Here is a 13,663-nt window from a genome sequence, read left to right as displayed (position 1 = left end):
AGTTTATTACTACACAGTTTCCTGCAATGGTTTTGGGTCCCCTCCCGATCCATTCTATTCTTCTAACAGAAAGTATTTGGCCTGAAGCTTTTGGGGGTGAAGGCCTGTTGGCGTTGAGCCAATGTATGCATTTATTTTTTAGATCTGTATGGTCTTCACTTTTTCCCTGGCTTAGGGGAGGTACCCCTGCTAACACTACAACATAAGGTAGAGATTCCGGGGGGAGATCGATGGACGGCAACTCCAATAAGGGACCCCTAAGTAGTGCATTTCCACTAGTTGAATTTGATTGGTCAAAGTGGTTTTTCACCGAATCAGGGGCCCCCCTCACCATTCTGTTGTTTTCAGTTCCCATTTTTCCATCCCTAGACGAAGACTGTATTTTACCGGGCATAGGGGTATGATTTCTAGTTGTTTGTGGGATTTCAGCAGGAATATTATTGCTGGATAGGAGGCTAACAGAGTCAGAAATAGACTCTGTGGTACTCTAAACTGGTGTAGTGACACCCACCAAAATATCCCCCGTGTTAGTGCCACAGGAGCCTACGAGGGCGCACCGGAGCGTCCTGAGAGAGGGGTGGGGTGCTCATGACTGGATTCCAAGTGCATCAAAAGCTGCACACTCATTTGAAGCATCAGGTGTCCATAATCAAAGAAATGTCAGGTACATGGCAAGAAGTAGAGACAACGTCGGGTTGAGCCAGTGGGGCACTTACCATGGGGCCCCTGAGAGGATCATTCCATGCCACCATCAACCAGCCCGTCTCCGATCACAGGAGCCCACGACGGACCCGAGTTTATAATCACATCGTGGGATGTGGCGGCAGGCCTGAGGTCCATTTTGACAAGCAACTCTGCAGTGGCTTTCTTACCTGAAAGTAATATTATCTGCCTACAGAAAACGTGGGCGCCAACTCCAGCAGTTCTACAAGGCTTCTATGGGGAGCTTTTTAAGCCAGCAGGATGCACCAACCTATTCGGCTGGCATCGGTGGTCTCTCAATCTCCATTAAGCTACCCAGCAAAATTGAAGTTGCGCCCCTCAATCTGAGCTCTCCGGCTTTGCCAGCGTGTTGACCCACGATTGAGGTCTTATCAGGGCGAGCAAGTGGCTCACAGCACCCTGGAAACGTGCTTCGAGTGTGTCTTCATTGCTGTGAAGGGCTTTGCCACAGTTGTTTTACAGTCTGGGCATTTTAGAAAGAGGTTGTTGGTTAGTGAGCTTTCATTTCAGGAGTTTTGAATTCGTTTGAAGATGTGATCGTGCTTCTTTTTGTTCAGAATATTGACATTTCTGATATTTACCTCTTTCAATGCTCTTCAGTCCATGGTTTTAATGGAGAGAAAGTGTCACTCACACATTTGGCAGCTGAAGCTTACTCATAAGTATATTAACATGTTGCACATAAGCAATCTCAAACTTTCTCAGCTATGACAGACTGAGCGCATAAGAAACGAAGAGGCTGAGCACTGTGCAGAGCCTTACAAAGGAATGTGTGCTGTTGGATAAATAAGAACCACAAACCTCAAGGAAACTGTTGTGCAGTGATGCTTTGCAGCAGTTGCAAGATCTTAGAGTTTCTCGTTACTCAAATGGGTGTCATTTCTGATATTATCTTCATTGCCACACGGAGCATTGCACACATCCATCTGCAGGCACCCCCTTTCACGGAGCATTGCACACATTAGCCTGCAGGTGCCCCCTCACACTGAGCATTGCACGCGTCTGCCACCAGGCGCCCCCTCACACAGGGCATTGCACACATCCGCCAGCAGACTCCCCCTATACGGAGCATTGCACACATATGCCAGCAGGCTCCCCCTCACACTGAGCATTGCACACGTCTGCCACCAGGCGCCCCCTCACACTGCGCATTGCACACATCCATTTGCAGGCACCCCCTCACACTGAGCATTGCACACATCCGCCTGCAGGCGCCCCCTCACACTGAGCATTGCACACGTCTGCCACCAGGCGCCCCCTCACATGCAGCATTGCACACATCCGCCTGCAGGTGCCCCATCACATGGAGCATTGCACACATCCGCCAGCAGGCGCCCCCTCACACGGAGCATTGCACACGTTCACCACCAGGCGCCCCTCACACAGAGCATTGCACACGTCCATCTGCAGGCGCCCCCACACAGAGCATTGCACACATCCGCAAGCAGGTGCCCCTACACACAGAGCATTGCACACATCCGCCAGCAGGTGCCCCTACACACAGAGCATTGCACACATCCGCCAGCAGGTGCCCCCTCACAAGGAGCATTGCACTTATCCACCTGCAGGCGCCCCCTCATGTGGAGCATTGTGCTTATCCACCTTCAGGCGCCCCCTCACACGGAGCATTGCACTTATCCACCTGCAGGCACCCCCTCACACGAAGCATTGCACAACTCTGCCAGCAGGCGCCCCCTCACATGGGGCATTGCACCCATCGTTCAGCAGTCGCCCCCTCACACGGAGCATTGCACACATCGTCCAGCAGGAGCCCCCTCACAAGGAGCATTGCACTTATCCGCCTGCAGGTGCCCCCTCACACGGAGCATTGCACTTATCCGCCTGCAGGTGCCCCTCACACAGAGCATTGCACTTATCCGCCTGCAGGTGCCCCCTCACACGGAGCATTGCACTTATCCGTCTGCAGGTGCCCCCTCACACGGAGCATTGCACACATCTTTCAGCATGCGTCCCCTCACACGGAGCATTGCACACATCCGCCTGCAGGTGCCCCCTCACACTGAGCATTGCACGCGTCTGCCACCAGGCGCCCCCTCACACCGAGCATTGCACACATCCGCCAGCAGACCCCCCCTCATACGGAGCATTGCACACATATGCCAGCAGGCTCCCCCTCACACTGAGCATTGCACCCCTCTGCCACCAGGCGCCCCCTCACATTGCGCATGGCACACATCCATCTGCAGGTGCCCCCTCACATGCAGCATTGCACACATCCGCCAGCAGACGGCCCCTCATACGGAGCATTGCACACATCTGCCAGCAGACTCCCCCTCACACTGAGCATTGCACCCCTCTGCCACCAGGCGCCCCCTCACACTGCGCATTGCACACATCCATCTGCAGGTGCCCCCTCACATGCAGCATTGCACACATCCGCCTGCAGGTGCCCCATCACACGGAGCATTGCACACATCTGCCAGCAGACTCCCCCTCACACTGAGCATTGCACCCCTCTGCCACCAGGCGCCCCCTCACATTGCGCATGGCACACATCCATCTGCAGGTGCCCCCTCACATGCAGCATTGCACACATCCGCCAGCAGACGCCCCCTCATACGGAGCATTGCACACATCTGCCAGCAGACTCCCCCTCACACTGAGCATTGCACCCCTCTGCCACCAGGCGCCCCCTCACACTGCGCATTGCACACATCCATCTGCAGGTGCCCCCTCACATGCAGCATTGCACACATCCGCCTGCAGGTGCCCCATCACACGGAGCATTGCACACATCCTCCAGCAGGCGCCCCCTCACACAAAGCATTGCACATGTTCACCACCAGGCACCCCTCACACAGAGCATTGCACACCTCCATCTGCAGGCGCCCCCACACAGAGCATTGCACACATCCGCAAGCAGGTGCCCCTACACACAGAGCATTGCACACATCCTCCAGCAGGTGCCCCTACACACAGAGCATTGCACACATCCGCCAGCAGGTGCCCCCTCACAAGGAGCATTGCACTTATCCACCTGCAGGCGCCCCCTCACGTGGAGCATTGCACTTATCCACCTGCAGGTGCCCCCTCACACGGAGCATTGCACTTATCCACCTGCAGGCACCCCCTCACACAAAGCATTGCACACCTCTGCCAGCAGGCGCCCCCTCACATGGGGCATTGCACCCATCGTTCAGCAGACACCCCCTCACACGGAGCATTGCACACATCATCCAGCAGGAGCCCCCTCACAGGGAGCATTGCACTTATCCACCTGCAGGTTCCCCCTCACACAGAGCATTGCACTTATCCGCCTGCAGGTGCCCCTCACACAGAGCATTGCACTTATCCGCCAGCAGGTGCCACCTCACACGGAGCATTGCACTTATCTGCCTGCAGGTGCCCCCTCAATGGAGCATTGCACTTATCTGCCTGCAGGTGCCCCCTCAACGGAGCATTGCACTTATCCGCCTGCAGGTGCCTCCTCACACGGAGCATTGCACTTATCTGCCTGCAGGTGCCCCCTCAACGGAGCATGGCACTTATCCGCCTGCAGGTGCCCCCTCACATGGAGCATTGCACTTATCCGCCTGCAGGTGCCCCCTCACACGGAGCATTGCACTTATCCGTCTGCAGGTGCCCCCTCACACGGAGCATTGCACACATCCGTCTGCATTTGCCCCTCACACAGAGCATTGCACACCTTGTCCAGCAGGTGCCCCCTCACACGGAGCATTGCACTTATCTGCCTGCAGGTGCCCCCTCACACGGAGCATTGCACTTATCTGCCTGCAGGTGCCCCCTCACACCGAGCATTGCACGTATCCGTCTGCAGGTGCCCCCTCACATGGAGCATTGCACTTATCCGCCTGCAGGTGCCCCCTCACACGGAGCATTGCACTTATCCGTCTGCAGGTGCCCCCTCACACGGAGCATTGCACACATCCGTCTGCATTTGCCCCTCACACAGAGCATTGCGCACATCCTCCAGTAGGTGCCCCCTCACATGGAGCATTGCATTTATCTGCCTGCAGGTGCCCCCTCACATGGAGCATTGCACTTATCCGTCTGCAGGTGCCCCCTCACACAGAGCATTGCACACATCCGTCTGCATTTGCCCCTCACACAGAGCATTGCACACCTTGTCCAGCAGGTGCCCCCTCACACGGAGCATTGCACTTATCTGCCTGCAGGTGTCCCCTCACACCGAGCATTGCACTTATCCGTCTGCAGGTGCCCCCTCACATGGAGCATTGCACTTATGCGCCTGCAGGTGCCCCCTAACACCGAGCATTGCACTTATCCGTCTGCAGGTGCCCCCTCACACGGAGCATTGCACACATCCGTCTGCATTTGCCCCTCACACAGAGCATTGCACACATCCTCCAGTAGGTGCCTCCTCACACACAGCATCACGTCCCTCATACCAGATGCATATCCCAGAGGTAGGCAGAGGGCTATACAGGCACCAGTGGTGGGAACCAGGCTCTGCCAGGAGCTTCATCATTCCTCTCCGCTCCATACAATTGGCGTGTGATGCTTTATACACAGGGGACAAGTCCTAAAAAAAGAGTTGTGGGACTATCTAAGTTAAACAGTATTCAAGTGACATCACAGCGTGTGACATTACTGCACGTTACTTCATGGGCATTGAAATGGCTACTCCTGTAAATACACTGCTTGATGCAGCTGACATTCTTACAGTGCATGCTGTTTTATATGAGAATTGAACAACATCAAAAGCTGGCTTCTTTTATTTTATTTTATTTATTTTATTTTGTTGGAAAACATTTTTTGTTCATTTCAGTAACATTACAGGCATGGACCTACAACCACAGGGGCCGGTCGCTAAACAACATAGGAGCAAATATATTGTAGTATGCCACAGTTCTTCAGCCGACATCCCCAAGGTCCAAGAGCGATTCAGGACCAAATTCGTATTGAACACATAGTTAAACACAGAATGTGATGGAGGTTTCATTTTTAAATTAACTAAATAAACTCATCGGGTGCCACACAATCGAAGATACTAATACGGTGGCTAGGCAGAGAAACAGGATATGCAAATTAGGAACAGCTATAATTGAGACGCTGGCGTTAAAGCATACTATTCAGGATATAAAACCATGCAATACACAGTCTACATTAAGCGCCAGTACTCAGAGCCCGCCCACCCAACGATCAGGATAATGAAAGAAACAAGAGCACCCGATACGGATATAAGATACTAATCAGAACGTTTCGCCGACTATACTAATCCAAAGAAAGAAAAGGAAAGGAAGACAAAGGCCATAGAACAAAATAAAGGCAAAACAAGAAACCAACCCCCCCACCCTGCACCCCTGCAGTTGGCTACAGCCTAACCCCCCTAGCAGCGTGCCTGTCGCCCCGAATAAATAAAACCCTAAAAGAAGGAAGAAGTGGAGGAGGAGGAATCGTATGAGCACCCGGTCTCCTTCTCCCCAGCCGGACACCAACTACCCCTGCGATAGCTCAGATAATACCAGGAGATATGACAGTAAAACTACAGGGGAATCACTAAACCCCGCCCGACCTCACTCTAATACCCAGGTCCGACTCCCATGTCCGCCAAGGCCCCAAAGAGTCAAACCCATCGAAGCAGTTTCATCCTTGGCCCTTCCGATCTTGCACGCAAACACCATCCGGCAGCAGCACCGCAGTCATTGTAAATCCAGAATACGAGAGGAGTACCGAGGAGGATAGTCCACAGAAGCCCGAAAAACAAAGTCATTACCATTCGCGATCATCAATAGGCCCTCTGTCATCGGCACCCTGTCCAAGTGATGTTCCCTCCGTGAAAGCTGCAAAGCAGACGGGGGAGGCCGAGATGTTGTGGCAATCCAGTCGGCTCTGACGGAAAACTCCAGGATAAAGAGGCCAAGCGGAACTACCCCAGGCGACAACAATGGCGGGCGCGAACAGCTCTCCGGGGGACCAAGTTCGCTACTCTTTGTCGGTACACAACTCAGGGGCTGCACCAGATCGCTTTGCCCTGTGTGGTCATCATTAGTCATCCCAGACCTCACGGGAACCGTCGATATTGGTAGTCGTAGCAGGAGATCGGAGCCCGGTCTCATACAGTCCACATCAGGCCCATCTGCAAGCATATTATCGAGTCGAGATTTAATATGCGCATGCAGCTCCATGATGGTGGCCACCACGGCTCGCAATGTCGGCTCTTTATTCGTCAGATCCGCCTCCTCTCTAACGATCACAGACATAGTGGCAGTCCCCGAAGAGCCCGTCCTCCCGGGGTAGCAATGACAGAGTGGAGTGGATCACAACTGAGGGCGTCCTGTAGACAAAATGGCCCTGGACAGCGAGTGACGGCCCCACCCCGGCGGACCCCGGCGATGTCTAACCGGGTCACCGGGCCAGGAGTTCTCAAACCTCTACAGACTTCTCAGATCAATTGTCCGACGACATCAAGAGAACTACGTCGATCGCCATCCAAATCAGACATGGAGACTTCCACTGTTGAGACCAGACCCTGTCGTAGTCACACGGCCGATGTTGTTCAACTACGTCCCGGCTGTACTCAAACTCGAGGCCCCGGCTTACAAGCTGTGATAGGCCAGGATCCAAAAGACGACATAACTCAGTCAATTCTGGCGACAAAGGTCTGGGGATTGAACCAAACGATTCAGCAAGGCTTCATCTCCATGGAGGTCGGTCATAACATCAGGATAAGTTGCAGGATCATCCGGCTGGAAACAGAGGTCGGCGGAGCCGGGCGCCTAAGCGGCCATCTTAGTTGGTAGCGTAGCTCCTCCTCCAGCTGGCTTCTTTTAAATGTTTGTCAAGTGATAAGCTGTGAGCCTTTGTTTCCCCTCCACTGCTCTGGTACCTAGGAGTGAGGCTGCAGACAGCTCCCAGACAGGACTATACTTGCACAAAAGGTGGGCTGATGGCCTTTAAATCAATCCTTTGTCTTGGGCCCTGTTTGAGGGGAAAATAAAAAGTCCCTCCACCGCCTGCACGTTGTTGGTCGGTGGAAAGCAGTCAACAGTGTAGACGCAGCTGAATGTGTCCCAAGGGACAAATTCAGCTTACTTCACAGGGGCCCAACTTCTTACCAGGGGTGGGTGGGTGGCGCCCATCGTGTAATAATAGTAAGTATACGGCACCTACCTGCAAGTACCCCTGACTTGTACCCTGTTTAAACGGATGGCACTGTGAGCCTGCTGTTTTAATAAACATTGACCATCTCCCGCCTCTGTCTTGGACACAAGAACACTCCATTCACTGAGGGGAACACTCATTTTGCGCTGCTGCAGCACAGAAAGAGCAAGGGCGATATTTAACAGGGGTCTTTATATGAACGGATAGACTGTGATTGGTGGAACTATGAACTCGTGGGAAATGTAGTTTAATGTTGATTTTCTGCTGTAAATGCTTCAGTAAAAAAAGAGAAGCATAAACCTCGCCTCCGTGTCCTTAATAGAATTGAAAAATTCTTGACGCAATTGCTAGAATTTTTTTATTGTATGTGTACCTTCGGCATCTTGTGGGATTACCAAGCTCCTGTTTGAGTACCTTGGCATGTCTTCTGTGTGTGAGAGTGGAGAGTTCTCTCTCATAAGGACAATAGGGCCATGTGCCGTGGAGTCTTAGTAAAGGACTGGTTGCTCGCTCTCTTTTGTCCCAGTTCATTCACCTGGTCTTTTTATGTTGTTTTAGGAGTGGCACCTGAAGTGCTCTCATTACATCATACTGACGGCGTCAAAGGGCGGTCTGGCTCCGATTCTATCTTCACCCAGCTCTACAGGTGAGCAGTTTCTGTGCTGGCCCTTGATCATAAAGCACTGTAGGCAAAAGATGTTGTTGAAATCACCAGGTGACGCTCTGCAGGTGAGATGTCCTGGTCTCTCTGCTCTGGGAGGCTCTGTTGGTAAGATGTCCTGGTCTCTTGGCCATGGATGGCTCTGCAGATGAAATTTTGTGGTCTTCCTACCATGTGATGCCCTTCAGCCAAATGTCCTTGTCTCCCTGCCATGTACTGCTCTGCCGATGAGTTCCATGGTCTCTCTGCCAAAAGAGACTCTGCAGATGAGATGTCCTGGTCTCCCTCCCATGAGTTGTGAGGGTGGCAGTGTTTCTTGTTCTGGGGTACAGATGTTTTCACTTTCACGCTGGTGTATGTATTGATTCCCACGTCTTCCCTGCAGTGTGTCCATCCAACCCCTGCTCTATGACTTTGGTACCTTGCCTACCTTATATGCGAGACGTGTGGTTAGCGTTTAACTTGTGCGTCTGTCCTTCACTGTGTAAGGATGAATAGATGTCCATATGCGATACCAGTACTTGAGCCATGCTTTTGTTAGTCTACTTGTTCCCAAGGGTGAATTTTCCAAACCCCCTATTCCCCCAAAGACATAATTTTGATAAATGCTTTAAAAAACCTTCCAGTTACTTGCTTCTGCCAGGGGGCCTCTGCTCGTGACAGAAATAGAATGTGAGGTTTGTGAATCTTAGCAGCAGATTTCTCTGCTCAGGTAAAAATGTCAATCCAGTATTTGTAAAGCGCGAACAGCTACCCGAAGGCATCCCGGCGCTGGGGGCCATCGGGAAGATTAAGCAAGCTATTGCCCAGAGTCACATGATGCTGGACTGACCTGCAGCCGGTGATCGAACTGTGAGCCCCAGATTCTAGCGTCAGTCGCCCTGGCCGCGGCGCCACACCTCTTTCCTGTGCTGTGTGCCCATGTGTGGGTATTCCAGGATGTATTTATTCTCCTATGTCACTGACCTCTCCTCTTGTTCTACCTCTACAACAATGCTCACACTACCCACAGGTTTAAGCGTTAATGGGGCTCGTTTTGCTTGAAGGTTTCACAGTTGCTGACCTCCCTGACATCTGCAATTCCCTCCCGGCAAGAGAGTGCCCCATGGCCCAACCACACACTGGACCCCGGAGGTTTGGCCACCAGTCGGCTCTCATCGGACCAGGCGTGGTCATCAGCACCGGAGGCTTCGGGGAGAAGAATGGACGCCATGAACGTCTGAGGGACATTCATATCCTCCTCAGACGTGGTCAGGATTGGGTGACCGACTGCGTGCTCGCAAGGGAGGACCAATGGGGTGAGTAGAATTAGGACAAGATGCTAGCGTCTGCCCTATGGTTTTCCTTTAACCACCACCTAGGTCTTTGCCTTTCGAGGTGCCTTAAGTTACTAAGGGAAGGGCTTGCAGGCAGAGCAAGTGTTCAGGGTTGGAGTAACTAGGGGTTTGCAGAGGAGCTCAGGTTGTTTACAGAGGGCCTGTAAGTCAGTGCCTAAATGCAGAAAAACTGCTCTTTTCAATCAAGTGTAAAGAAGAAACATGATTATCTGCAGATTTTCAGATTTTATTGGACTTTGATGATATAAGGAATTTCCTTTTTCATATTTTTTCATTTCGATTAATTTGTAGGGCTCTAACCAGATCCAGCAATCATCTTGCTTTGAAGATGGTAATAGCTATGGAGGCCCTCTACTGTGTGGTTGTGATCCGTTGTTCCTGTTTCGCCTCTTTAGATGCTCGTCTGTTCCACACCATGACGTGGCTGCCAGATTCCAATTGTTGTCTGGTGCTGGGAGGACGGCGGTCTCCTTTACAGCCTTGCTCCGAGATATTGCGTTTGGCGTGGAAGGAGTTTGCTGAACCCAACACTTACCGGGTGGATGTACTAACAACCAGTCCTGAAGAAGAACCTCCTCCTCGCTGGCGTCACTCTGCTACAGAGGTGGTCTTCCGTGGTGAGTCTCCTTCAGGGTAACATCTGGTCTTACTGTGGGATTCATGTGATGTAGACTGAAAACATGCGTGTTGAATCCTGTTCCGCCCTTTCACTGAAAACTGACCCTTTTTTATTTTCTGCAATGTACCTAGTTTTGGATTTTGGGCTCTAGCTCAGCTGGCACCTAGGGAAAACTAGCGAACTTGTACATGTTTGAAAATTAGCCACCCAGTAATCTAGGAAGGGTTGACTTGTGTGGCTCTCACCAGGTTCAGTTACTCAGAATCCCTTGCAATCCTCAAAATGTGTCTAAACACACATTTTCCTCACATTTTAGTGCTGGAAAGCTCTGGAATCTGAGGGGAGCCTCAAACTTCCTCCCACCCACCATTCCCCCTAAGTCATCCGAAGATAATGGTACCTCACTTGCATGGGTAGGGTGTCCGCAACAGGAACCAGCTAAAAACGTAACGTGGACACATTTTTCCACTGAAAATAGACCCTTTATTTGCAACATGCCTAGCTGTGGATTTCTACGGAAACCTAGCAAACCTGTAAATGTTTTAAAATTCAGCATCAAGGGGAATCCAGGCTGGGGTGACTTATGATGTTCTCACCACAGTGTGTAACGCAGAATCCCTTGCAAACCTCAAACTTTATTAAAAATTTCACATTTATGTGATGGAAAGTTCTTAAATCTTCAGGGAGTCACACACTTCCACTCACCCAGCATATGCCAAAGGCTCCCAACAAAAATAGTACTTCACTTGTTTGGGTAGTCTTAGTGCCTGCAACAGGAAACGCCTCAAAAGGTATTGTGGAGACATCAAAATTAGCTATCACAAAACGACCTTGTTTTGCAAGGGGTCACCAGCGTTTTTGGTCCTGGGCTTGGCAGCCATCTGGGCAAATCTACCAAACCCAGACATTTCTGAAAACTACCTGGGGGAGTCCAGGGAGGTATGGCTTGCGTGGACCCCCTGCTCCCTCCCCCCTAATTATCTTACCCAGAATCCCCTGCAAACCTCAAATTACCTAAATAATTCACATTTTATGCCTCCCTCGGGGGTAGCAGACTGGGGGCTATTGCCCCATATGCCCCTAGGAGAGCCAGAAAGACTCCATTTGTTTTTTAGTGTGGTGGGGGCACTTCTGCTAATGTCAATTCTGAGCAGCTCCTACCCCTATTCTGCCTAAAAAAAATCTTCCTGCTGCATAGTGCGCTTTCCTCCCCCTTGAGGGTGCTGATCAGGGGCTTTTGCCCCATCTGCTCTCGGGGCAGATGGGGCAATTTTTTGGGAGGGGTGGGGACATTGGCGTGTCCATTCTTGGCAGCCCCCACTCCTAAATGTACATAAAAATGTACTCCCTGGTCCCAGGTGGGTGATCCAGGACTATTGCTCATATTGTTCATTTATTATGCTGATGCTATCTTGGCGAGCATTTCTATTGAAGGTACTATGGACTGTGGCATTATACACCATTACTGTATTGGTTACTTTTTTAACGAATTGAGGCAAGAAAGTGTGGGTTATTTCAATTTTGCATGATTTACAAAACCAAATTTGCCTTCTTTGAAAAGTCGCACTCACTTCTTTGAGCTTAGGGTAGTAAATACCTTTTTTTGGAGACTCTTGGGGACCCATGAGTTGAGATTAAACACGGCTTGGGTGTGGGGTCATGTAGGTGATCTTGAGCACGAGTGACATACTATTCAGGGTTTATTTTGAATCGATAGTTTGTCTGGAGGTGGAAAACATGTTGAGGCAAAGTAACAAGGATGTGGTAGTGTTTTTGCACTACAGTTTGGTTATTCACATTTATGAGTTTTTATAGCTTGCTAACTATACGTTGTCGGTATCACTTTGGCCCAAGGTGTGGAGAGTTCCAGTAAAAGCAAGTTGTGGTAGTTTTGTTTTTCAAGTTGTGGTTTTATGAATATTCACTCTGGCAATTTTCCCCACGAGGGTATGAAACGCTTGGTAGCTTTTGATCAACTTAATTAGAGTCATTGAATTAATTGGTTATGTTCATTCATTTATGCTTTTTTAGTGGCCCCTGAGGAATGGACGCACTGTCCCGATATGCATAGGGCATCACACCAATAAATTAGAGCTGCGCCAAAGAAGAATGTATTGATGTATTATATGTACTCACATTTGGATATTGTAATTTGTCATCATTCATTTTACATTTGGAAAGTAATTTATTGACTACAGAAGTTTTGTAATGATTTAATGTATCATGAGAAAAATGAAAATCAAACAAACAAATGATTGAGTACATGGTAATTATTAATGTGTAAATTTATGTGTAAAAAATCTGCACTGCAGTGCACACAGTTATTCAGGCAGTTTACCTGAACACATCCACAGTTAAGTGGGTGCACTTGCCAAGTCCACAGGGCAGTAAAAAAAATGCGCGCAGTCTGAGAACCCTTTGAAAATCTGATTGTGTGGTTAGTACAATCAGTGCTGCAGGACCAATTGTAGCATTTTATATTTACAGGCCCTGGCACACTCAGTGCACTTTACTAGGGACTTACCAGTAAATCAAATATGCCAATCATGAAAACACCAACCCATAAAAAAATTTACAATAGGAGCACTTGCACTTTAACACTGAACAGCAGCGAGAAAGTGTGCAGAGACATTACACCAGCAAAAACAGAGTCAAAACCAGGAGGTCAGAAAGCAAAAAGACTGGGGAAACACGCCAAAAGATGCCATGTCTAACACAAACCCATTGTGTTAGACACACACAGCTTCCCTACCTCTGTGGTCTCCATGCCCTGTTTAAGATGCGCAAGAGCCCCTCAACTGCAGACAGGTAGAGTGGGACATTCCTGCTCCTGGGATGGTTCAGCAGAGATTGCTGCATCTAGAAACCATCAAACAGGTGCTGGGGATTTCAACCTTTCTGCCGGGCGATCTCTTTGGGGATTCTGCTATGTACAGTGTTTGCTGAAATTGTTATCATCCCCCTCACATTAGTTACGCTTCTACTGATATACTTGAGGCTATTCCACAGGATTATGCAATCCTGAGGGGAGACAAACCAACCCAAAAGGGAGGGGGGATTGCAGTAATTTTTACACAGCATATCCCATGTACTTTCTCAGAAGCAGAGATTGCAGGCTGCAAGGCAGCTTTCTTTTTATTATCCTTCTCCAGCAACCAAACCACTGCAGGAGTTCTGATTTACTGCCCGCCAGGCTTAGCCTCACAATTCTCAACT

The 13,663-nt window shown here is 50.3% G+C and overlaps 1 protein-coding gene across 1 annotated transcript in view; it reads left to right on the top strand.

The window, feature by feature from the left end:
- LCMT2 (leucine carboxyl methyltransferase 2) overlaps positions 1-13,663 on the top strand; it is a 75,424-nt gene that overhangs the window by 34,424 nt on the left and 27,337 nt on the right. The window contains exons 8-10 of the mRNA XM_086933673.1: positions 8,389-8,476; positions 9,538-9,789; positions 10,224-10,445. Of these exons, the coding sequence (XP_086789799.1) occupies positions 8,389-8,476; positions 9,538-9,789; positions 10,224-10,445 (562 nt within the window). The remainder of the gene's footprint in view (positions 1-8,388; positions 8,477-9,537; positions 9,790-10,223; positions 10,446-13,663) is intronic.

Source organism: Lissotriton vulgaris, chromosome 8 (assembly GCF_964263255.1).
Source record: "Lissotriton vulgaris chromosome 8, aLisVul1.2, whole genome shotgun sequence".
Taxonomy (NCBI): Eukaryota; Metazoa; Chordata; class Amphibia; order Caudata; family Salamandridae; genus Lissotriton; species Lissotriton vulgaris.
This window is presented reverse-complemented; position numbering and strand designations above follow the sequence as displayed.